Here is a 25,946-nt window from a genome sequence, read left to right on the forward strand (position 1 = left end):
TAACTTTTTTTTTTTTTTTTTTTAAAGCATTGGCTGAACATTTGATTGACTCTACTCTTGACCCTCCCTCAGCAGACAATAGGGGGCTGGTACAGGAACTGGGTTGTGTAGGAGCCTGGGCTTTGTGGCTTGGGACAAGTTCCCCCCTCCCTCTGAGCCTCAGGTGGCCTGTCTGTGAAATGAGAAGAATGGATTGATGTCCGTTGACCACGTGCCATGCACCACTTTGCAGACCTCCTCGCAGAGAGACCTTGTGATCGCAAATTCTCATACCCGTTTTACAGATAAGGGAACTGTGCCTGGCTTAAAGAAGCCATGGGACCTGCCTACAGTCACACAGCCAATAAGTGGCAAGTCCAGGATTTGAACCCAGAACGGTCACCCCCGCAACCCCAGTTTAGGTGCCACTCTCCTTCTCTCAGCCCAGCCCAGCACTGGTTTCATGGTCTGATTTATTGGTGGTGAGTATATAGGGGTGGGCCCAGGACAGGCAGCCTGGCTGCCTGGTGGGGGGGGTCTCTGTGTGACAGTTGCAGGGAGGAGCTAGGCTCCTCCACTCACTCCCAGGCCGGGCGCCGCTAGGCTTCTGTTTCTCCCGCCAAAGTTGGGCCAGTCCAGATGTAGAGGCCGATGGGAGCAGGTCCGGGTGGCTCTGGGCTGGCTGTTTCCATGGAGGAGGCGCTGTCGGCCTGGGTGGGCCGGGCTGAGTCCGTTTTGGAGTTCTCAGCTCCTGCCCAGCCCACGTCACTTGAGTACTGGATCCAGGTTAAAATTACAGGGACTTGGGTTGCTACAGCAATGTGGACATATAGCACAGCGGACTCTCTCTCCGTGGTGCTGGGCAGCCGTACCCCAGGCCCACTGGGTTTGAAGGTTCGTGGTGGGGTGGGGGGACGCCAAGGTGTTCCAAGCTGGTGCCCCCACTGGCAGCAGGCCTTGGAGAGGGAGGCAGGAGGGGCGGGCACAGAGGGCCTTGTCCATCCTTGCTCGAGTGGAGGGGTTGGGGTCCCAGCTGGTGGCTGCTCAGTCTCTCCTGTTGGGCGAGGGCTGGCTGGGGGGGCCCCAGGACTCCGGGCTGGGCACTACGCCATGCTGCTGGTGGAGCAGGGGGTGCTCTGGGTGCTCCCGATGCTGTGGTTGGTGCTACTGCTCTCCGAGGAGGCCGGGGCAGCCACCGCCACCACGGGCTCCCGCTTGCCGGGGTGACCTGGGGGCAGGGGCGGAGGTCAGGGCCCCGGCCAGGGCTCCCCACTCCCCCAGAGTCTTCGCCGGGCTCCCCCAGGTGGTGGTGGAGGGGTCCTGAGCACTCATCGTGGGGGCCTGGGATACTCACGCGTGTGCAGGTAGATGTACCAGAGCGCGGCGGTGAGCAGGGCCCCAATGAGGAAGGCGCCAAAGGTGATGCCCAGCACGGCGGGCAGGACGAGGCCTTTGTCTGCGCAACCAAGGGCAGGACAGCTGTGGTCAGCACTGCCACCTCCTCCCTGCCCCCCGACCCTGTTGTGCTGGCCAGGAGCACAGGTTTCGGTGCCAGTCTCAGCTCAGCTACTGACCCTGACTTCTCTGAACCCCAGTTTCCTCACCTAGCAAATGGGTTCATCACACCCATGCCTGACACTAAGCCGTGGTTGCTATGACCATCCACCCAGAGGGCCCAGCCAGGCCTTTGGGCCATGCCTCTGCCTCCCAAGGCTGGTAGAGATGCATTTTTAGGGAGGATGCATGGTATAATCTGAGCAAAGTGTGAGGGGCCGGAGAGTCCAGAGTCCCGCTGTGTGCCCTTAAGTCAGTCCCTGCCCCTCTCTGAGCCCTATACCATGGTAGGGATAAGCCAGAGCACCTCTGAGGGCTCTTCAGCTCTGCTCTTGGGTTTTCCCAACCTTCACTCTTTCCACACTCCCGATTCCTGTGTGACTATGGGCCAGGCAGCCTCCCCTTAGGCCTCTGAGTTCCCATCCCTGCAATGGGGTCATTAGCCTGCCCTGTTGGTTGCAGGCTGGGTGTAGGGGCTCCATCCAGGCCCAGGTGGGATGGCAAAGAGGCAGATGCCTCTCCCACCTCTGCCTTCAGTGTCAGGGACTCTTCTGCCCAGGCTGGGGGGAGCTGGGCTGAGGGCTGAGGCGTACCCTCCACACTAGGGGCCTTAAGGAAGGTGAGGTCAGTGCTGCCCCAAGTCTCATCCTAGGAGGCCCCATCCCCCGCCCCTCAGCAAGGTCAGCCAGCAACCTTGGGATCAAGAAGAACCAAAGGCCTGGAATCCGGGCCCACGGGGTGGTCATGAACAAAGGCTCTCCATCTGGAAGATGCAGCTGTGGACCCTACTCTCCAGGGTCCTCCCTACTGTGTGCCTACACCCATCCCTCTGGGCCGTCCATCGTGCCCCACTCTGACCTCAGCCCCTGGAACCCTGGAGAGACTTAGAGATAACTCACCATGCAGGCCAGGGCTGACAATGTTCAGGCGTGTGGAGACAGTCCTCTGGACGTCCTTGGGGAGGAAGAGTACACAGTGTGTGACACAGCCTTCGAGAGCAGCTTCCAGGCTTACTCCCTGCCTCTGTGACCCTGGCCTGTCACAGCCCACCTTGGGGCCTTGACTCTGAGCCCCCTCTCCACCACCTTCTGGCTGGCAGCCTTTGGGCAAGTGCTGGCAGTTCTGTGCTGTGGGAGGGTGTCCGCCAGACAATCCCTGGCTGCTGCTGGAATGGTTCTTGTGAGTTCCTGAGAGGGCCCCAACTCCCGTGAGGATTATGGGGGCACTGTATCCATCACCCTTGTGAATGCCTGGGTGAGAGGAGCCAGGTCAGCCCAGAGGCCCAGGCTCACTGTGGCTGGGGGAGAGGCCCACTCAGGAGCAGCCTCAGGGGCTTCTCCAGCTTCATACAACCAGAGAGGCTTTTAATCCTGGAGACCCTTCTGAGTGCAAGGGCCTGGGGATGACTGTGTGAGTGTGTCCAGGGCTGAGTGTCTGAGAATAGGTATCCACTGGATGGTGAAACGTGACCAGTAAGTGCAGAAAATCAGAATTTTGTGTCCTTTGTACTAACCCTCTTCCCTGAGGTCTCCTGTTTGTTGAGATTACGTTGGTGGTCATACTACATGGATAGATGGGTGGGCGGATGGATTCCTGGGTGGAGGGTTTGATGTATGACTGGGTGGGATCGTAGAAGGATGGCTGGCTGGCTGGGGGACTGGGCTGATGGAAGGACTGTGGATGAGTGACTGGGTGGGATAGTGGGAAGATGGATAGACGACTGGGTGGGATGGATGGATGGATGGATGGATAGCTAGCTAATGGTTGCAGCTGCATATCCTACCAATGTCCAAGACACAGCCATCAGAAGGCTGTAGGGTGGCAGAAAGAGCGCCTCTGGTACCCAGAGGCCACGTGCCTGCCTGTGGCTGTGTCTTGGTCCCACATCCTCATGGTCTATCACATCCCTTCCTGAAAACTCCAGACCCGGAAGCCACCCTTGAAGCTGGGCTTAGCCCAGCCCCTACTCACCAGGGACCAAGTGCTGAGACGCAGGGCTGCAGTGCAGCTGAGGATGCCAGTCGTGGGCATGGGCACCATGTAGCCACGGAGGAGAAAGCTGAAACGCATGTCACCACCAGGGCTCGGGGACAGCAGGCTCACACAGCTGCTCTTGGCTGCCTGGCTCTGGATGAGTTCCACGATTTCCATGTCAGGCCCCAAATTCAGTTGGCAGCTGTCCAGCTGGATCGTGAGCTCAGGGATCGATGGGGACACGCTCACCTGCATGGGTAGAAAGGGGGACGAGGCACAGTCAGTTACTCTTAACTCTCCGCCCTGCCTGTTCTCATGAAATAAGCTAGACTCATTCTAGAGTTCCCACTCCAGAACCTTGACGGTGGAAGGACAGTCACAGGCCTGCCTGGAAGCAAATGAGGAAGGAGAGGGGACATTCCGAGCAGTGTCTGAGCTCTGCCTGTGCTCTCTCTCCCCTCCACCAAGCACCATGGGGGCTCCCTCCTCCCTCTGGGAAGTCAAGTTCCATTGGGTGGAAAGAAAGGCTCTGAGAGGGCTTCCCTGGTGGCGCAGTGGTTGGGAGTCCGCCTGCCAATGCAGGGGACGCGGGTTCGTGCCCCGGTCCGGGAAGATCCCACATGCTGCGGAGCGGCTGGGCCCGTGCGCCATGGCCGCTGAGCCTGCGCGTCTGGAGCCTGTGCTCCACAACGGGAGAGGCCACAACAGTGAGAGGCCCGCGTACCGCCAAAAAAAAAAAAAAAAAGAAAAAAGAAAGGCTCTGAGAAATCCCAGGCCTTGGCAGGCCTAAGAGGTCAAGTCCAGTACCTGCACAAAGCCCTGCTGCCCCAGCTCGATGGTGTTGGAGGCCTGGAGGAAGTGCGGGCTGAGGTAGAGGCCCAGCTGGAAGGAGAGGCTGTCCATGTTGATGCACTGCACCTTTTTCTGTGGGAGATGGGAGGGGGGCTTGGTCAGTCGGGGAGGCACCCAGCCAGGGAGGTAAGGGGTGGGAGCAGGAGTCATGGTCCAGAGTTGTTGCCTGACCTTCATCACCACCTTAAACCACCCCCCACCCCAAACTGATATTTATCAAGAACTTGCTCTGCACGAGACTTGTGTGAAGTGCTTTTCATGCATCATCTCAGTGACGGCTCATCCCGTATGGGGATCCTTTCCTATGCCACTATTAACAGGACCTTTGGGCCCAGAAAGCTTATGTGATTTGCCCAAGGCCGCACAGCCGATATGTGCACGAACCCTCTGACTTAAGAGGCTGAGAACATAACCCTAAACAGTACTGCTCCCGTTGCACGGAAGGGGAGACTTGAGGCACGCTGGAGACACATTGGCTTGCCAGGATCAGGGCCTGAATTTCCTGAGGCCTGCTCCCTCCCAGGCCAGGAATGGACCCCAGGACCCTGGACCAGATGGGTTAGCACGGTGATCATCCATCTCACCTGCTGTGGTGATGAGCTTGACAGGAGGTTGACAATCACCTGCAGGAACAGAGCCAAGGAGCTGGTCAGAGCCAGAAAGGAACACAGAGGGTATCCCACCCAACGCGCCCATTTTTGTGGATGGGGAGACTGAACCAACCAATGGCTAAACTTGTTCTCCTACTGAGCATCACACCCGCTCTCCCAAACGCCCCTCAGCCTGGAAGATCCAGGGGGCACCAATTAAGCCGGCCCTGATAGCTTTCCCACCACAGCTCTTACCTCGTTACTGATCACATTTTCTGTCACTATCATGCCACAGCTGGAGTAGCCGCTGCGCAAGATAAGCTGGTCATCTCTGTCCTCAGCCTGGCAGCTGGAGTCCCAGAAGGTCAGGCTTGTGATGGTGCACCTCAGAGTCTGGGCCAGGGGTGGGGGGTGGGGGGAACGGTCAGGAGGCATGGGGCTCCCGGGGGCCTGTCCATCACACCGCAGCACCAAGGACTGACCACCCCCCAGGGGTCCCAAATCACAGCCATGCCTCTGCTCCCTTCTCCATTTTTGTTACTTTTCATCATCCCACACCATTTAAGACTACTTTTCCTGAACTTGACAAACACTTTTGTGCTTAGCAATAAGATCTGTGACATCATGAGTGTTTTATTCTCTACAGACATATATACTCAGAGAAATTGTGTGGCTTTGTTGGTTTCTTTTTTACTTTTTGTTGGGCCGTGCTGCCCAGCATGCGGGATCTTAGTTCCCCCTGCAGTGGGAGCTCAGAATCTTAATCACTGGACCGCCAGGGAAGTCCCTTTTTTTCCCCTCATCTTTAACAAATGGTATCATACCGTCCTTCATGCTTTAGCTTGGTTTTCTCACTGAACAATAAATCACAGACATCTTTCTGCGTTTATACTATAGATCTAGAACATTCTTTTTAACTGGAGTGTAATGTTTCAAAGATCGATGGATTACAGAGTATGCATCCAGACCTCTTGGGACAGGACAGCAGTAATGCCAGCCATCGCTGGTCCCTCCACCTCCCAGACATCTGTCTGGCCACTCAGAGGCAAGGGAGGAGGGGGAGATGGGCCGCAGACAGGTGGAGCTTCACCTAGGCCCCAATACCCCACACCCCAAAAGACTTCCACATGGATGTAGAGTTAAACGTCATTCGAAAAAATCCCTGAGAACATGCATGACTTGTCAAGGCTCTGGCAGAGAGAGTTCCTGCCTCGGAAAGACTAGAAAAAAAATCACAAAGGAAAAGATGACCAGCTAGGATGGCCCAACGTTTTCAAATGTCCAAAAAATTAAAAAACCCTCTGGCCAAAATTTAAAGAACTCTAACAAACCGGGAGAGATTATTTCAATAAGAATGATGGACAAAGGGCCACAAATGTCTCTCTTCATGTAAAAGCTAATAAAAATCATCAAGAAAAATACCAAGTTACAACGCACACAGAGACTTTGGCTATTATCAGTCGCACGAAGCCAAGCCCAAACTCACTACTAATCAAAGAAATAGAAATTCAAACAAGAACAGAGGGCTTCCCTGGTGGCGCAGTGGTTGAGAGTCTGCCTGCCGATGCAGGGGACACGGGTTCCTGCCCTGGTCCGGGAAGATACCACATGCCGCGGAGCGGCTGGGCCCATGAGCCATGGCCGCTGAGCCTGCGCGTCCAGAGTCTGTGCTCCGCAATGGGAGAAGCCACAACAGTGAGACGCCCGCATACCGCAAAAAAAAAAAAAAAAAAAAAAAATAGAACACAGTGCTCCCACTCTCACATCAGCAAAAAGTTTTTTAGACAAAAAAATAATAATCTGGGGAGAGAGAGAGTCAAAGTGTTCTCATTAATCAGCAGTGAAAATTGGAATCATCTATTGGAAAGCCGGTTGGCAACATGTATCAAAACTTCCAGGATATTCACTCATTTTGACCCAGCAATCTCACTGATGTGGAAACCTATCCTAAGAAAATAATCCTATTTAAAGAAAAATTTCATATGCACAATGACACTTTCTGCATATTTATAATATTACAGAATTGGAAACAACCCAAATGTCTAACGAGGGAGGAGGAGTTAATTATGGCATGTCAATATCATGGGATTGGATGTGCTTTTAAAGTGATGTTATTGGGGCTTCCCTGGTGGCCCAGAGGTTAATAGTCCATGCTCCCAATTCCAGGGGCCCGGGTTCAGTCCCCGGTCAGGGAACAAGATCCCGCATGCAAGCCTCAACTAAAGATCCCACATGCCGCAACTAAGAGCCCGCCTGCCGCAACTGAGACCCAGCGCAGCCAAATAAATAAATCAATGTTAAAAAAATAATAAAAAAGTGATATTATTAAGTACATATGTCAAAGTTTTAAAAATACATTAAATGAATATAGCAGGAAACAGACAATTGCATCCAATATGATTACACTGTATAAGAAATACACAGAGAAAACATTCCGGAAAGAAATCCACCAAATTGTTGGTAGCCATTGTCTTTGGATGGGGTGATTGAGATTTTCTTCTAATTTTTTCCACATTTCAAAAAGCCTGTGTTATTTTTATAATAAACATCTTTGTTCTTCAATTAGGCAGAGATCATACTGTATAGATATTCTAAGTGGCCACTCAGCTCAGCCTCCATTTAGGATTAATAATGACGACTACCTAGTATCTATTTATTGAGCACTTACTGTTCCACATCTGGCTGGGTTGTCAGACCTCATGTAATTCTCACCACACAGTAGGGACTGTTATTAACCCCATTTTACAAGTGGAAAAACTGACGCTTGCCGAGGGATATGATTTGTCCTCCTGCCTGGATTAGGACCCCAAGATTCTTGGGCTAGAGGAAGGACCAGTTGCCCAAGTCAGCTGGGCCGGAGGCCAGGAGTTCCCTTACCGAGATGAGATCTTTGTTGAGTACCAGAGTCATGACGTCTTCGGAGCACTTGGGCTGGATCAGGGACAGGAGCAGCTCCTGGTTGCAGCCCTCCTTGGGAGGGGTGGTCTGGACCGGTGTGGGTGAGGGCTGCAGCCCACTGCCTGCAGGGCAGCAGAGGCAGCCAGCAGACAGTCACTGCGGGCTCGCTGTGCTCTTAAGCGCTAAGCACTTCTATAGCTAGGTACTCTCAGTGTCCCTGAGATTCAGATGAGGAAAATGGGGCTCCGACCAGCTGATGCAACTTGCCCAGCACACACAGCAGCTGGGCATGGCTACAGATCCAAGGAGAGGGCAAGGGAAGGGAGGGGGGCGAGGGAGGGAGCCGGGTGCTCACCACAGCTGGGTGCCCTCAGAGAGACGACACTGGCCAGAGGGAGCTCCACAAAGGACGCTACTACACTGGCGTTGAGCCTCCGGGCCTCCCCCAGCAGGCCTTGGGTTGTGTTTGGGAGGTGGAAGCCACGGATGTTCTTCTCCGGAAAGATCTTGAAGGAGTATTCACCAGTGGTCTAATGACAGAGAGAGGCAGAGCAGGGAGCTACAGACACAGTCAGGGGGCGCACAGCCTGGCGGGGGCACCTGCAGGCCAGTGAGGGTCTGCCAGGCCTCGATCCTGCTCTCTCCTTCGCTCCTGCTGTTTCCCCTGCCTGGGCCACCTCCCCTCATCTACTGGTTCCTGTTCGTCTTTCCACTCAGCTTGGAGTTCACCTCTCCAGGAAACTTTCCTGACCCTGTGGGCTGGGTTAGGGGCCTCCCTAAGGGATCATGGAAGACTTCCTGGAGGAGGTAGCATCTAGGTGAAGGTCTGAAGGAAGAATAGATAGTTCACAGCAGGAGAGGTTGGGGGCAGAAGGATCATCATGTATAAAGGCTCAGGGCTGGGGTGATGGTGCAGGGAGTTTGGTTTTTTTCTTTGGGGAGCCTTGAGGAGACCTGAATGGGGTCTCACCCAGATCTGCATGTTGTGGTTGGCGTCGATGAGCCAGGACACGTAGGGTGGACCCTGAAGGATGAGCACGGCGGCGTCGGGATCCCTCGAAGCACAGCTCAGCTCCACCTTCACGGTCACTGTCCGGGGCCTGTGGGGAGACAGACCCCCGCATCAGAGCGGGCAGTAGTGCAGGGTGCAGGGGATGGGGTGTGGAGGGTTGTTGCTTGACCTGGACTTGCAGGGCAGGGACAAGAGCTGGGGTCGGGTGGGCAGCAGCTGTGCTCTTAACCTGGTCGGTCGTGGGTCCGTGGGGTGGACGAAGAAATGCGCGGGCCCCGAGATAGGCGGGGGTGACAGTACTCTGACCAGGTCAGGGGCGGGGCTGAGGCTTGGACAGAGGTGGGGCTTTATAGGGGGTGGGGCCGGAGGGGCGGGGCGGGCACCCTTACCAGGCCTCTGGGCCCGGCAGGACCCTCAGGATGTGCGCCTCCTTGTGGCCAGCCACACCTTCCAAGCGGCAGCCCCGGACGGAGGCCTGGGCGTTAGGGCTCCATTCGAGTGTGTGGCCCATGTCCTTGTGGGGTTCCAGATTGCAGGAAGACGGTGACCTCGGGGCTGCGGAGACAAGCGCACTTATGTCTCCTCCTTGAGCAGCCTGGCATCTAATACAGAGGCCCACCCTCAGCCACAGAAACGGTGGGGCAGGCAGGATGGAGCAGCAAAGAGTGGGGGGCATGGGAGGCCCGGGGTTCAAATCACCCCTCCACCACTTACAGCAGAGGGACCCAGGGGAAGTCCCTGGCCTCTGTTTCCTCATCTGTCAAGACAGGGTTAATTTAAGGTATGAACTCATGGCATATGCTAGGGATGCAGCCCTGCAACCACCAGCACATCATCCCCCTTTTATCTTTCTTGTAGAATTTACCATGACCTGAAATTATAGGATTTGTTTGTGTACATATTTATTATCATCTCCCCACCACAGTGCCAGCTCCAGGAGGGCAGGGTCTGGGTCTGTCCCCACAGAGTCCCCAAATGCCTAGCATAGTGCTTGGTGCCTAGTAGGTACACAATAAATAAGAAAGTGCTGTTTTTGTAGTTCAAGAAACTGACAAATAGCAGCAATTTCACATGGTTCAATCTCATATTTGGTGAAGGGGTAATCACTGTCCTAAGAGCACACTGACTTGCTATGTGTGACCTGGGGCAAATCACATCCCCTCTCAGTGCCTCAGTGTCCACATCCGAGGAATGAGCCAGAGGAATTCACATTCCTCCAGAGCCGAGTCCCGAACCCAGAGAGGCTGTTGGGGAAGCTGACCTTGGTCCAGACGGAGGAGGATGCTTTGGGGATTGTTCAGCTCCGCAGCAGAGGTGATGGGACCCTTTGTATCCGCCCAGTTGAGGAGCTCACCCTTGGTAGTGAAGGGTGGCAGCTGCGTGGTGTTGACCTCTGCGGGCTCTTGGAAGATGACCAGGTTGGGGTTCTGGGGAGATATGTGAAGGCTCAGGGTGCTGTTCCTGGGCCTGAGTCCCCTCTGTCCCATGCAGGAGGTCAGGAGATAATCTGAGGAGGCAGCGGTTTGGCTGAGCAGAGGAGGCCAGGCCTGAGGGTGCTGAGGCTGGTGGACCTGAAGTCAGCTCACAGTCCCCTGACTAGGGCTCCCCCAGAGCCTGATCTGCCCATCTCCTTTCTACACCTGGGGAGCTGGATGGACACACATCCACGTGCATCCACCTGTCCAAACATCATCCTCGCACCCCTCCATAGGCATCCTCATTCAGCCCACACTTACGACATCTGTGGTTACTGCCTGTTTCCCCCACACTCTAAGGTCTGTGAGGGACAACGCCTGCCTCGCCCACCCCTGCATGGGACTTGACACATAGTAGGCACTGAGAAATATTTGTCTAAGTTCGTGCCGGGCCTTGGGCCCAGCACTGGGATCCTGACATGGCAGCTTCTCCCTGATGCCTGGCACACATGGCAGGTGCTCCCTGCACGTGGGAAGGGAGAAGGCAAGAGAGAAGAAATGGATGAATACATGAACGAATGAAAGACAAACAGGGTGGTCCCTGCTCTGGGGGATCTTACCATCCAGAAACTAGTCACGCCTCAAGTCATTTGAAACAACAGAAGACAGAGGATATTATTTAATAAGAAACAAAGGAGCAGAACACGTCCCCTGGATGGACAGGGATGAGAATCTGGGTGGCTCCAGCACCTCACTGCCTCCACTGCCCACGCCTCAGGAGAGACTCTGCTGGGCTGGGGAAGGAAATAGGAAAGACTTCCTGGTGTAGGTGCTCTGGTGAAGTCAAAGGGTTCAGAGGAAGCTGTTGGGGCCACAGACTCAAGAGAGTTCCTTCTCCATCTGTCTCCAAAGCCAGAGGCACTGCGCTGAAGCAGCAGCAGCAGAAGGGCTTCAGGCTAGATACTAAGGGGGACTGCCTGACAGTGGCAATAGGCAAGACACCATAGAATGGTCCACCTGGAATGGAGCAGGACTGTAACAGGGCGGCAAAGCGATGAGCACCTGGGTGAGGAACCCAGCGCCCGCCCGCATGGAAGGGCTGGGGCAGTGGGTTAGAGCTGGAGAGTCTGGGGGTGGGGGTGCTTTTACCCATCTGACCCTCAGGGTCAGCTCTGTAAAATGGGGATGTAATAGGGATTAAAGAGCAAGGCGTTTGTCAGTCTCCTGGCGCTGGCGCTGGGTCTGGCACAGAGGCCTGCGCCCCCGTGAGGCTCTCTGTCCCTCCAGCAGCGTCCCGGCTCCGGCTGCGGGGGCCCGGCCCCCCGGCCGTGTATTCTTAGCGTCGGGGGGAGGGGGAAGGAAGGCTTGGCGGAGGTCGGAGCCGGCGGCTGCTGCGACCTTCCGGCCCGGCGGGCGGGCGCTTTTCATGGGCCGTGCGTCACCCGGAGCCCCACCGCCGGGCCTAGATCCCCGGGTTGGGCCGCCAGGGCGTCCGGGAATGGGAAGGGGAAAGGGGAGAGTCGAGATTAAGGAGGAGCCGTGGCAGGATCTCGCTTTCCCGCACTGGGAGCCGAGGGATGTGCCGCGTGGGGTCGGTCGGCTCTGCCCTCCTGGTTGGCTTTCGTTAGGCTCGCAACTTCCCTCCCAGGGGCGTCCGGGCTGGCCAGCCCCGTCTGCCTCTGTGCTGCCCCTGCCGCCAGTCTCGCACCCCCTCAACTTCTCTCCGTGTCTGGGCCCGTCTCCCAGGCAGCCTTGGATCTGGGCCTCTCTTCAGGCCCCCAGCTCCTCTCTCCCGCTCCTGGAACTCTGTGGTCTCGCTGAGAGTCTGTCTATTCCTCTCACAACAGGCACGCCCTCTTTCCGTTACCATTTTTCTTCCTGTGTCTCTCTCCCATTTGTTATCTTTGCTCTCCCCCGGGCTCTGGCTCCCTCCCCTCTGCTTTCTCTGGCTGTAAACAACAGCTGCTCGCATCTGGGGATCACCTCCCAAGGCCTTCCCTGTGGAGGGGCCAGTGCCGAGGTCCGCCCCACCTCCTCCAGCCCTGAACCTTCCTCTCTGTGGGTCCCGGACGGTGGACCTCCTCTCTCTGGTGGATGTGTCTGACACTTACTATCTGAATTTTTTAAAAATAATTTTTCTCCAACTTAGGCCATGCTAATTATGGCAAATCTTGCAAATTCAACAAAGTTTAAAGAACAAAACAGATATCTCTCCGAATCCCACTCCACAGCCATAAGTACTGTTTTGTTTGGTTTTTCACCAGGGAATTCCCCATAACTACCGATAACGCATTGTTAGGCTTCTTTTGTTTGGTTTTGGTTTTGGTTTTTGGGCCACTCCGTGCAGCATGCAGAATCTTAGTTCCCTGACCAGGGATCACACCCGTGCCCCCTGCATTGGAAGTGTGGAGTCTTAACCACTGGACAGCCAGGGAAGTCCATCATTGTTAGGTTTCTTCCTGGCCTTTTTCGTCTGCACTTAAATATTTTCAAATTTATGTCTTGTAACTTTCTCAAAGACAGTGACAAGGTTATTTTATGGGACTATCCTCAGTTCTCCCACTGCACATATGGGAAAACTGAGGCTATGGGAGGAGATTGGAGTTGGCCAGGGTTGCACATCAACCTGATTCCCACCTCCAGGTTTGGGCTCTTTATCCCAGGTTCTGTTGCCCTTTGCATTCTCCCTGTCAGGGACCCATTGGATTCACCAGGCAGGGCCCTGGTGAATAATGTCAGAATGAAAACGTGAAGCAGGGGACCCTGGCCCACAGAGGTGGACAGCAGGAGCCTCCCTCGGCCCGTGCCTGAGGCTGGGGCTGGAGGTAACACACTCACGTAGGCCAGGTGGAGTGGGATTCCCGGAGCCTGCAACTTCAGGAAGATGGTCTTGTTAGTGCTGAGGACCAGAAGCACCTCTCGGGGCAGGGTGCCATTTTGCTTGGATGTCTGGAGAGTCAGCTCCAGCACTGACACCTCCTGGAACGGGGGCAGGGGAGAGACACATACAGAGACCAGTCAGATTGCACAGGCTGTGCCACCAGATCAGTAGTGACGACTCATTTACTGTAAGCTTCCACTCCATTCTCCCTGCCCAGCTTGTCCACTCCTGTCTCCCAGAGCCCAGCACAGTGCCTGGCCCTCAGGAGGTACCCAGAAAATATTTGCTGAACGAATGAAGGAGATGAGTCCCAGCAAATCCGAGGAGATGTTTTTTTAAGGGTAGCGGGGAGGGATAGATTGGGAGCTTGGGATTGACATGTACACACGGCTATATTTCAAATAAAATGCCTTTCCATGAAAATAAATAAGTAAATGCAATGAACCTGAACTTTATCCAGTAGTCAGTTGAGGTTTATTATTTCCACAGAGCACCTGCTGTGTACCAGGCCTGCAAACGCCTGTGTGACTTAGAGAGTACCCTGTGCCCTTTTTCTGTCCCTATGCAACAGCGTTGAGGCATCAAACCCTCCCCAGTTTGCAGTATTCCTGTTTGCTTTACTATTTTAAAGTACTAAATACTCATATTTTGTTGAGTAATACCATTATTTTTGATATTTTATAAGAAATGTAAGTTGAAATCATTTATGTCTTGAGAGGTACCGACTGCATTAAAAAATTTAATTGATCATGGTGTATGCATTTAGAATGCTTTCATAACAACGACAACAACAATAATTAATACCTCACACTTATATAGTGCTTACTAAGTGCTTGGACTATTCTAAGTGCTTTACACATTGACTCACTTAATCCCCACGACAACCCGAAGAGGTAGGTACCATTGTTATTCTCACTCACAGAGGCGGAAGTGGGGCACAAAGAGGTGAGGTCATTTGCCCATGATCACACAGCAAGTAAGTATGGAGCTAAGATCTGGACCTGGGCAGGCCTCTACTCTCAACCGCTATCCTGTCCCATCACGTTTTTCTATACCTCCTTATTCTCAAGAAGAAAAAGAACAGAGCAATCCACAAGGCAAAGCTTCTATCGAAAGAAGAACCCCTGCTCTGCTCAAAGACTCTCTGAACCAATGGAGTATGAACAGGTGACTCCTGAAACTGAGACAGGTATAGGCCTCAGAAGCCCCGTCCTCACGAGGACAAAGACAGATAGATGGAAACACTTGACTGAAACACAAACTCCAGAGGCTCTCAAAAGCTGACAGTCTCTCCAAAGAGACAAAAAGCTGACCCTCCCCAAATCTCCTCAAACTTATCAAAAAGGAGACAGATATTTCAAGATGAAGACATCAGTGGAAAGTTTTTAGATTTAACTTCTAATTATCTCCGGGCCATTTTCCCAACTGATGTCACAGAGCCAGAGAGTGTTTCAGCTGCTGGAAAAATCTGCCAGAAATATTTCCGTTACCTAAAAATGACACCATAATCACTCTTTGTAAGTTTGCTCTTTGAAACAACAACAAAAAAGCAAATAATGTTTCATTTTCAATGTTTCATAAATAATTTTTTTCATTTTAGTGAGCTATTTAGGTTGCTTATTTTTTGAATAATCACTTTTATGCTAATTTATAGTAGAATGATATGTCTCAAATTTATGTTTGTATAAGTTCACATTTTTGATTAATTTATGTTTTCTAATGGGTTTATAAATTTTGGATTTTGAAATATCTTGTTTCATCAATTTTTAAAAATATTATGCATTCTAAACACTTGAAGAATTAAATACTGGATTTAATATCATATTCTGGTAAAATATGAAACACCAATCTAAAGGTCAGAACGGACATTTTGTTCCAGGATTGTGATCAGTACTCGAAATTAACCGGAGTGAAGGAAGACCCACCTCCGCGGTGTCAGGAAAGGCCCGGGCACTGCTGACCTGTCTGAACCATCAAGAATGCACCCACCCCAGCTTCCTTACCTTAGTTGCCTATGTATTATTAGCTTGAACAATCGAATATGATTGCACAACTCTGTGTATTTGATAAAAACCACTCAACTGTACACTTTAAACAGGCAACTGTTTTCACGATAAAGCTTTTAAAGAAACAACAATCAAATATCAGTAATTTCACGTGGTTCAACCTAATCTGTGCCCGGTCCTGTGCTGTGAAAGTTGCGCATGCTCTCATGAAGCAGGGTCAGGTACTCTCCCATTTCACAGATGCAGCCATCGGGGACAGGGAGGTCACATGCCAAGGTGAGTGATGAAGTCAGGCGCCCAGTGCACATCAGCCTGGTGCCAGAGTGGGTGCCTGGACCCCTGGATAGCTCACCTGGGCCGTGTCCTTCCTCTCAATCCTGCCGCTCCCCAGACTGCCCCACAGTTATCACTGTCCAGTCCCATCTGTCTGTCCTCCCACAGAGGAGTAGACCTTGAGACCCATACATGGTGAATAGATGGGCCCCATGGTTTGGAGGTGCCACGGCTGCTGCAAATGAGGAGATCCCTCCTCTGCCCTTGGGTGGGCACCCGCAGGCCGAGAGCGTTGCAGGTGACAGAGCGACTGGGAGCACAGCCCCTGAGCTGGGAGGAAAGAGCCCTGTAAACATCAGTTCCTGCTGCCACTCTGCAACTGTCCCAGTTTCTCTGTGCCTCAGTTTTCCCATCTGTGAAATGGGAGTAGGACAGGGTTGGGAACCAAAACCAGGTGGGGCTCAGGATAAAGGAAGTTAAAAAAGAGAAGTAGAGGTCAGGGTCGGGTCATGCTGAGGGTGAGGGGGTTAGGACACTGGAGCTTGGTGACGTTCGTCATGACATCTGGCTGTGCTCCCAGGGCTCACATACCAATTCTCCCATTCAGTTGTCACCAAGTCCCTCCCTGTAGAGTTTGGGGCTGGGAAGGGGGTGGGGGCTGAGGCCCAAAGAGGGGCAGCCAGGGGCCAGGGCCACACAGCAAGCGAGTCATGTGGAAACTCAGCTGGCTGGGCTCCCTGGGGTCTCTGAGCCCCTGGGCCGAGCCGAAGGCCAGCTGGTTACCAGAAAAACCCAGTCAGGGTTTCCACAGCAAACATTTCCATCCCATGGCCCTGACTCATCACCGTGGTAACTCACACGCCGACTTCCCTCTTCCCTCCCAGCCTGGAGCCCAAAGGCAAAGAAAGGGGCCTGCCTTGCCCCCCACCTCAAGCTCCCAGTCTTCCCAATGTCATCCTGGGAATTCTGGGAGCCCAGCCGAGGTGGGCAGGCCAGCCAAGCCCTCTCCCCTAGCTCTGCAACCTGGGCCGGCCTGGGCCTGCCCTGGCCCCCTCCCTGAGCCAGTGGGCGGGAGACCATGTTTCTATTTTTGTGCCCGTGTCCCACAGATGCCATTGTTGGCTCAGCAGTCAGTGGCGGGAAGGGGAGATTTCGGTGAGGAGGTCCTGAGTGCTAGTAGCCACTTATAGAAAGTCGCTTCCAGCAATTCTTCTAGGAGTGGAGCCTTGGGGCTGCCTGCAGCCCCCCCACTCCGAGGGCCAGACTGGAGCCGGCCAGATTGGAGCCAGCCGTCCTCTGTCCACCCCAGCAGACTCAGACGGCACATGCAGGCAGGGTAACGGGTGAAGGGGGTCAAAGCCAGACTGACCTGAATTCAGACCCGGGCTCAGTCATTCGCTTGTGACCCTGGGCAGTTACTTCCTCTCTCTGGGCCTCGGCTTCCTGATCTGGAAAATGGGCTGAACAATATACCCACTTCATAGACTTGTGAGGATTCAGTGAGATTCTGCCTGCAAAGTGGGTTGTCCAGTGCCCATGGTAGTACTGATAGATTGGCTTTCACTACCGCCAGTTCTCTCCCTGCCCGCTCATCCAGAGGAGTGCCATGGTTTGGGGGCTGAGGAGGCTGGCGTTAGAGCTGGGTAGCAGTTAGCTGGAATTGGGACCTACTTCGGCCACACCACCCTGCAGCTTCCCCTCTCTGGGCCTCAGTCTCCCCATCTGTGCAGGGAGGAGCTGGGCTCAGTGACGTTCCATCTGGCCTCCTGGGGCTCCCAGTGGCATCTGGGAGTCATGGTCTCCAGCCAGGTGGCTACAGGGTGGGTTTCCAGAACACCCAGGAGAGGCATGCTCCTCTCCCCAGCTGAGGGTCCCTGGTCAGCCCATGTTCTCCCCACATCCCCAGTTCATTGGTCTGAGAGACCAGCACTGGGCCCAGCCTGGGGCTTCTATGCTGTCAAAGGGGGACAGGAAAGAAGGCACAAGGCTGTCATCAAGGAGCTTGGCAGAGAACAAGAGTAACACCCGCAAACTGTCAGTGACACCACTAACCTCTTGGGGATGGACAATAGGCAAATGCTTATACACACGTATACTTCCCCTTCCTTCCGTTATTCACCCACCGACTCATCCATCCATCCATCCATCCACCCAGTACCTGGACTGACCCTGAGCTGAACACTGGGGATACAGCACTGAGAGAGCAGATGCAATCCCTGTCTAGTCTGTCTGACCCCCAGCCCATGCCCCTCCACCAAGCTTGCCCCTAATATCTGCAAGGCCTGGCACAAGAACATATATGACAGCCCCTGGCCCCAGCCCACCTTGCTTCTCTTCACATGGACACGTGTGGAAAACGAGCCTGGATGCCCAAGCTCTGCCATGCTCACTCCTCCCAGCCACCTGTGACCCCCATTGCTGAGTCCATCACTCAGTACCAGGGCTGCTGACGCCCACCTCTGCCTCCCCCAGGAGTGGCTACAGGGCAGGGGCCAGGTCTGCTTTCTCTCTGCACCATCAATGTCCACCCTTAGTCACCTCACCCAGCCTTCAGGTCTCCGGGAGCTGACCCCAGCCGTGCAGTGCCCCTTCTAGAGGAGAGGACAAGAAAGAGACCCATCCAATCCTGGGAGGAGGCCCAGCGCATTTAGGCAGGGAATTCTGGAGTCCTGGTTCCCAGGGTAGGGACTAGGGGAGGGATGCAGGTCCCTTCGGCAGATTCGCCACCCGGGGCAGGGGAGATGCAACTGGAAAAGGTCCAGAGAGGGGCTGCAAATTCTGGGTGTCAGGCAGGGGCCCCTTGCCCAGGTCTGAGAGCGGCACTGCCTTCCACAGCCCTTCACAGCCTCCCAGGATGGTCTGGGGGAACCCGTGGCCCCCTGCCCTCCCTCTGCCCGAGCAGCCTTGTCTGCCCCTCTCCCCAGGAAAGAGTCAGTGCCAGAGCCCCGTGAGTTGTGTGCTTGGGGGTGGGCAAGGCATCGTCAGTTCCCTGAGTTTGCCCAGAAGTGGGGTGAATCAGAGGCTGTTTCAGCTCTGGCTGCCTGGGGTTTGTTAGGAGGACAGCAGATCAATGTAGTCGGCCTGACGGGAACTGCTGAGACACCAGGCCGGTTTCCTGTCTCCGCAGGTCAGGATGTGACCCTGGGCCCCCTCCCGGAATCCAGGCTCCAGCTTGCCCTTCGGGGACCCAGCAAGATAGAGCCCCTGCCCAGCGGCCCCCTCATCTGTCTGCAAACCCTCCCAACACACACACACACACCCCTCCGAACCTCTCTTCCCCGAGGCTCTTGGCTGCCACAACTCATCTGCCGCCCACCCACAGGAAATCTGAGGCTTCAGAGGCCACGCGGGGATGCAGGGGAAAGCTGTTTCTCTGTGCCAGGGTTTGAAGGTGGCAGCCATAGGTTGGGAGGGATTGGGCCCGTTGCTGAGACAGTCGCCACCCACGCCACTGCTGCCCGCTCGTGTTTCTTGCCTCTAGGCCTTTGTTCACACAGTGCTTTCTGCTTGGAATGCCCTTGACTCCCCTCTCGGTCTGGCTAGACACTGGGAGTCGTTTCCCTAATGCCTCCTTCTCTCCACACTCAGTGATCATTCTCCCGGGGCCAGCAGGCCCCTGCATCCCCTTCCGCAGCTGCCGAGCCCATCATTTGGTGCCAGGGATGCCAGTGCCCACCTCTGCCTCCCCTGTGAGTGGCTCAAGGGCAAGGGCCAGATCTGCTTTCTCTCTGCACCATCAATGCCCAACACAGGCTGGGCACAGAGCAGGCACCTGGCGAGGACTGGTTGAGGGGGACTGTTGGGCTGTAGACCCCCTTCTTGGGGGCCGCCTGGGGAGGAAGATGTCTCCCAGGGAAGCCACGGGTCTTTCGCTGTCACGGCAGTAGATCTGGTGGGATCATGGGCTCGACCCTTGGGGCAAGAAGCCAGGAGCACCCAGCTCCGTCAGGCTAGACCTCAGCTTCCCCCTTTGCAGATGGATTCATGGTCCCTGTTTCGGCCGCCTCGTAGCAACAACCTATGAGGATCAAATTAGTTGACTGGCGTGAAGATGTGCTGCACACTGTAGCGTGCTCAGCCGAATGAGGGTATTGACGGGGGAGACACGGAGCCCACAGAGGAGACGTTATGATAACAACAGGCAGAGCTACTGAACATCGAGAGTGGCTCTGGGCAGGCCCGAGCTCAGTATTTTGCCTGTGCTACCCCACTGGATTCTCACAGCCACCTGTGAGCTAGGTACGATTATCACCTCCATGTTTCCCAGGGAAAACCAAGTCTTGGAGAGGTGGCCCAAGATCGAGCCGCTGTAAGTGGTGGGGGGTAAGGTTCAATTCTAAGACTGCCTGGCTCCAGAGCCCATGCTCTTAACACTGGCCTCAAGGTCACATGGCAGTGCATTCATTCATTCATACATTCAACAAACAGTCATTGGTATACTCCAGGCGCTGGGCCAGCTTCTGCCACTCCATGATTCTTCGGTGAGTCCCTTAGCCCAAGAAGTGTGTGTCTATCGGAGCGTGGGGAGGAGTCCCTTCTGCATGCCAGGCACAATACGAGGTGCTGGCCAGTGACGGATCCAGGACTGGAGACCCCATCTCCCGAACCCTGGCTCTCTCCATCACCCCTTCAAACAAACAGGCCCAGCGGTCCTGGAGCCTGCAGCCTGACTCCTTGAGTTAAAAGCCGGACACTCCATGGACTGAGTTCTCTGGAAGAGGCAGAGTGCGACAGGGAGATTCTGTTGTCATGAGCTCTAGGATGACATGTTACAGCAGCACCCTGTCATGCCCCTAAAAACCCTCCAACGACTGTCACTGCCCACAGGATAAAGACCGAACCTGTTACTATGGCAACGGGGCCTTGTCCATCTCCCCAGCCCTGCCCCGAGGTGAACTGTAAGCTCACGATGCAGTGAATCACATGCCGGCCTCAAGTGAGTCCCACTTTCCTGCCTGTGCGTTCACTCTATCCTCTGCTCTTCCCCACGGCCTCCTTCATTCCATGAACTCTGGCCGTTCTTAGTGTTCCTACTTCCTCCACGAAGCCCGGCCTAATCCCATAGCAGCTGGCCTATCCCTGCCCTGCGCCCCCCGAGAAAGCACCAGTCATCTGGGTCCTGGCTGTCTGTCTGCACATCTGTCTCCAATAGACCTGGCTGGTTGGCCAGGAGCCTTCTCTGACACTGGCTCACTGTTGAGTGATTGGGGCTGGGGGGGTCCCAGTGCCACCCAGGCGAGGCACAGAGACCTGAACATCCGAACACACATAATGAACTTACGGAGGACAATCTCATTTTCCATATAATTAGCAAACTTGAAAAAAATTACAATGGCTATGGAAGCCACACAACGTGTGTTTGGCGCTATCTTTGGCTTGGGGGTTATCGAGACCCACAGTCCTGGTGGCAGGCAGGGTGGTGGGGAGCAGTCCCCCCGATATTGGTGGTCTTGGCACTGTCTTATCACTGCACAAGTGCAGGGCAACCTAACAGTTTTGGGGGCCACAAGTTCACCCTGAGCCGACACCACTAAATCGCTATCAGGACCTGAGGCCACATTGGCCAGGTGTGGCTGCCAGCCCGGGCAGGCCAGGCGCCGGCTGAACACTGAGATCCACTGGAGACCCAGGTGACGGCCTAGCTTGGAGTCTGGTGGATCTAGTGAACTCTGGCCTCAGGCATGTCGCTTCACCTCTCTCAGCCTGCCACAGGTCTCTCCTCCAAAAAGTGGGGAAACAGACCCTGACAGATGGGCCCTCAGGAGGTTTAATACACGAAAGGTGCTTAACTTTGTTCCTGGTACTTAGCAGGCCTAGCACAGTACCTAGCACATAGTAAGTGCTCAATAAACGTGTTATTATTATCAAGAGGGACTTAGACAAACTCATGGTGGACCTTCTTGGTGGGGGGAGAATGGTCTCTGAGGTGACATCACCGGCTTCCAGTCTCTGGGGGGGCTGCCTGGACGGGTCACAAGATCTTCAATGAGTGACATTCCAGGGAGGTAGATTTGCGCTCAACTGAGGGAAGCACTGTCTCAAGGTCAAAGCTGCCTAGAGCAGAGCCGTGTCACTGAGAAACAGTGAGCTCCCCATCACTGGAGGTACATGAATTACAGCTCGCCTGGCTTTTCTCCACTCCACTGCCAGCCAAATACAGCCCTTTCCACCAGGGTCTTGTGTGGGCATCCAGAAGATTGCCCCAGAAATGCCACCCCTTACAGGCCCTGTGAGATGAGATGCCGAAGTCACACTCCTGGCAGGGGCCCTGGTGAGGACTCAGCCACTGTCCCAGGGACAGCCACAAGGAAAAGTTCCCCTCATCTCATCGGCCCTGGGCCATCTGCTGGGTCCCCACCTGACCCTGCCATCAGGCACTCACCTTTAGGAACTCCAAGAAGAGGATGTGGACTTCCAGGGTAGCATTGGGGCTCTGAGCCACGCAGCCCTCAGAAACCTGGCTGGTGATGTATGTCACCTGTGGGTCCACAGGCTGTAGGTCGCAATAGACTGTTTCTGCAAGACCTGTTGGGAAAGCACAGGCAGAGAGTGGGCCATTTAAGAGCAACGTGGTGACAATTGCTCCCACTTTCCAAATGCCTACTGGGTGCTTGGCACTGGTGAAGGGCTTTATTGCATCTTCAGAGCTACCCTGCAAGGTGGATATCATTATACCCACTCCACAGATGAAGAAACTGAACCTCAGAAACGCAAAGTCTCTTGCCTGAGGTCACAGTGCTAGTAGGTGTAGGGCTGACAGATAAAATGCAAGACACCCAGTTAAATTTAAAAAAACGAATATCTTTAAAAGAATAAGTATATCCCAAACATTGCGTGGGATATACTTATACTAAAAAATTTTTCACGGTTTATCCAAAATTAAAACTTAAACTGGGCATCCTAAATTTTCATTTGCTACATCTGGCAACCCTAAATGTGTGGCAGGACCCACCTGTGCACACATCCAAGCCTCTGGGCTGGTCCACTCCAAAGGATCAGGAGACAAAAATGCCCCTCTTATGCCTCAAGGAGGCCGGGAGGAACGGGCCAAGGAGGGTTGAGAGTCTCCTGGCCCCGACGGACAGAGTGAGCCCAGGTTCAGAGGGCAGCTGCCGGAGTAGGCTGCAGAGCCCGCTGCCCGGAAGCGCAGGTCCTGAGGGAAGGGAATGGAATTTCACCCTGACCCAGCAGAGGAGGAAGAGGAAATGAGGCCCCTACACCTCGTCCTGAGGAATGTGCCAGGGAAGGGGGGGCTCTGGAGGAGGGAAGGAGGACAGAGAAGGGGAGACTGTTTGGAAGTTTGTGTCTCCATCTTGTCGCGCTTACTTCCTGTTTTCTTGGAGATCAAAGATGGGTGCGGAGGGCCTGGCCGCACGTCCAGCCGACGCCAGCTCAGAGGAGGGGGGAGGGAGGCTTCTTCTGAATCCCGGGCTATTGGGCTGTCTTTGGCCTAGTCCGGCCTCCTTCCACCGCCTGGTTGGCTCAGGACCCCCAGGGGTCAGAGAAGGACGGCAGATGGCCACCCACCGGCAACACCTTGGGAAGGATGAGTCCGGGACAAGGACATTTGGCTGATAAATCCTCACCCTGGCCCTGTCCTATGTGCCAGGGACTCCAGAGTGCCTGCATTTTCATTAAAAGCAAGGTTCCTGGAGCCAGGCCGACCCGGGTTTGAATCTCAGGCCCAGCACTTACTAACTGATGCTGCTTTGGCGAACTATTTGACTTTGGGCTTTGGTTTCCTCGTCAGTAAAAGGACAGTAAGAATAGAACCCACACAACCCGCAGAGGTGAGATAGGGTGTATGGCAGTTCTTTTTATCACAATTCTTTGATTGACTTTAGCCACGGGAGAAGAATTGACTGTCCTAGGGGGGTGGTGATGTGGTGGATGGAACAGGGTGGCCTGCAGGTGAGGGGTCTCTGTGAGGGAGGTCACTGATATCTCAGGCTCAAGTAGACTCAAGGGCTGGCACCACCTGCTGCTGACCCCCCGCTTGGGACCCACCAAGCCCCTCACGCTCTCCCTGTCCCTGATAGTGAAGACAGACTTCCTGGCTGCTACTTAGTCCTCCTGTACAGATGGGGAGACCGAGGCCCGGAGACAGGCGATGTGCCGGATTCACAGCACACGTGGCTGACCGGGCCGGGCTCGGACCTACCTCTCCCCACGAGACCCAGGGTCTGGCTTGCAGATTAGTGCAGCGCTTTCCTCCTTCCCTTCGGACTTACCCTGCCCCCTCCCCAGACTTCCAGGAACCCCAGTTCCTCCGGATTGCTGGGGCCGCCTGGGGCCACCTCCTCCATGCCGTCAGCCTGTCAGCCAGCGGGAGAGGCCACAGGCCTAGCCATTATGTAATGATCAGATAACAGGCCAGGCTGGGAGATCAGATAAGAGGTCCATTTATTTTGGGGCCTTTTCGAGTCCTGGCTGCCCCCACTCCGCAGACGAGAATGGGGAGACAGGAGGGAGTGTGACGCCCAGGGCCTGTCTCCCGGAGCCAGAGGCGGGCCCAGACAGAGCTGAAAACAATCCCCTGGCACCAAGGGAAACTCTGGGGCTCCTGGGACCTGGGTTGGAAGAGGCGCCGCTGGGGCCCTGGATGACCGGGTGAGTGAGAGACTTACCAACTGGGGGGCCACCTCTCCACCTCTGTCGCCTCCCTATCCTCCCCCACCCACAAGCACAGAGCCACCTTGGGGCTTTCCAAATGGCCACCCCCAGAGCCTTGGGCGGCCGAGAGGATGATGGTCAAGCAAAGCCAGCTCTGGAGCTGGATGGTCTGAGTGAAATCCCAGCTCTGCCTCTTAAAAAAGCTGGTCACCTTGGGGCTTCCCTGGTGGCACAGTGGTTAAGAATCCGCCTGCCAATGCAGGGGACACGGGTTCGAGCCCTGGTCCCGGAAGATCCCACATGCCATGGAGCAGCTAAGCCCGTGCGCCACAACTGCTGAGCCTGCGCTCTACAGCCCGTGAGCCACAACTGCTGAAGCCCACGTGCCTAGAGCCCGTGCTCTGCAACAAAGATAAGCCACACAATGAGAAGCCCATGCACCAAAACGAAGAGTAGCCCCCGCTCGCTGCAACTAGGAAAAAGCCCGCGCGCGGCAACGAAGACCCAACGTAGCCAAAAATAAATTAAAAATTAAAAAAAAAGTTGGTCACCATGAGCAAAAGCCTAACTTCTCTGAGCCTCAGTTTCCCCATTTGCAAAACAGCTTCTATCACGCTTACTGGGCGCCAGGTAGTGTTTTGTGGCTTTACGTGGGTTCATTCATTTGATGCTCATAGCAGCCCTCCTACAAGGTAGGTGCAGTTATTATAACCGTTTGACACAAGGGGAAACTGTGTCAAACAGTTAGGGAGGTGCAAGAATCTGCCTGAGGGCACGCAGCTGTTAAGTGGCAGGGCCCATACTGGAACCCAGACAATCCAGCTTTAGTGCCCAGCACCCACTTTGCAGGCTATGTATCAGCTTCATGAGGTAACCCATGTACAGAGCCTGGTACCCAGTAAGTGTTCTGGACACAGTAGCTGTGATTATTTAATGAAACCAGGGCCAGTCCTCTTTGACAAGGATCTTTTCTGCATTCCCTCTTTTTCAGTTACCCAGCCACCCTTTGCTCCTTTCAGGGGCCAATCGTGGCCTCAGAGATTTCCCTGTGTCCAGCCCAACCACTGACCCTGGGCCTGGCCACCAGTGAGGCCTCAACACTCCTTTCCCTAGTCTGTCTCCGGCTTCCCGATGTCTGCGGGCTAAGGCCATACTCCACAACCTGGAGTGGAGTTAAAAAGTGCAGGGATCTGATAGATGCTGAAGGTTCAGATCCTGATTCTGCTACTTGCCAGCTTTCCATGCCTCAGTGCTATTATCTGTAGAATGGGGATGGTGATCATCAAAATACCTTCCTCAACGAATTGGTGAGAATATTGGAAAATTGACACATGCACAGGGCCAAGGAGGATCCTGATGTGTGCGAACTGGCAACCGCCGTCACGGTTATTTACGTCCAGCAGTGGGGAGAAGTGAACTTTTCCTTCAAACACACCTTGTTCCTTGCCCTTGCCATGCCCTTTCCCAGACTAATAGTCTTCCTTTATTTGACGACTTCTCTTCAATTCCTATTCATCCTTTAAAACCCTGTTGTGAAAATCTTCTCATCAGAACCCATCCAGGGACTTCCCTGGTGGTCCAGTGGTTAAGACTTCGCCTTCCAATGCAGGTGGTGTAGCTCCCTGGTCGGGGAGCTAAGATCCCACATGCCTCGTGGCCAAAAAACCAAAACGTAAAACAGAAGCAATACTGTAACAAATTCAATAAAGACTTTAAAAATGGTCCACATCAAAAAAATCTCAAATAAAAAAGAACCCATCCAGTTGTGCTCTAGGTGGGAGAGCCACTGCAGGTGTAGGAAAGAAACCTAATGCACGGGGTGAGAGGAGTTGGCGACAGAGAGAGCCTTATCATCTTCCCTAAGGCACTATGGTGTATGGTTAGGTCCAGGGCCTGAGC

The 25,946-nt window shown here is 54.4% G+C and overlaps 1 protein-coding gene across 1 annotated transcript in view; it reads right to left on the bottom strand.

The window, feature by feature from the left end:
* Nucleotides 1-1,082: 1,082 nt before the first annotated feature.
* The window catches only part of ENG (endoglin), a 28,866-nt gene continuing 4,002 nt past the window's right edge, over nt 1,083-25,946 (bottom strand). Inside the window, exons 2-15 of the mRNA XM_007471742.1 lie at nt 21,817-21,959; nt 13,113-13,253; nt 10,121-10,286; nt 9,249-9,414; nt 8,818-8,947; nt 8,203-8,377; nt 7,827-7,969; nt 5,205-5,342; nt 4,944-4,982; nt 4,315-4,431; nt 3,505-3,756; nt 2,429-2,487; nt 1,334-1,458; nt 1,083-1,207 (exon numbers count right to left, since the gene is read on the bottom strand). Coding sequence (XP_007471804.1) covers nt 1,083-1,207; nt 1,334-1,458; nt 2,429-2,487; nt 3,505-3,756; nt 4,315-4,431; nt 4,944-4,982; nt 5,205-5,342; nt 7,827-7,969; nt 8,203-8,377; nt 8,818-8,947; nt 9,249-9,414; nt 10,121-10,286; nt 13,113-13,253; nt 21,817-21,959 — 1,919 coding nt within the window. The remainder of the gene's footprint in view (nt 1,208-1,333; nt 1,459-2,428; nt 2,488-3,504; nt 3,757-4,314; nt 4,432-4,943; nt 4,983-5,204; nt 5,343-7,826; nt 7,970-8,202; nt 8,378-8,817; nt 8,948-9,248; nt 9,415-10,120; nt 10,287-13,112; nt 13,254-21,816; nt 21,960-25,946) is intronic.

This window comes from Lipotes vexillifer, unplaced genomic scaffold (assembly GCF_000442215.2).
Source record: "Lipotes vexillifer unplaced genomic scaffold, Lipotes_vexillifer_v1.1 scaffold98, whole genome shotgun sequence".
Lineage (NCBI taxonomy): Eukaryota > Metazoa > Chordata > Mammalia > Artiodactyla > Lipotidae > Lipotes > Lipotes vexillifer.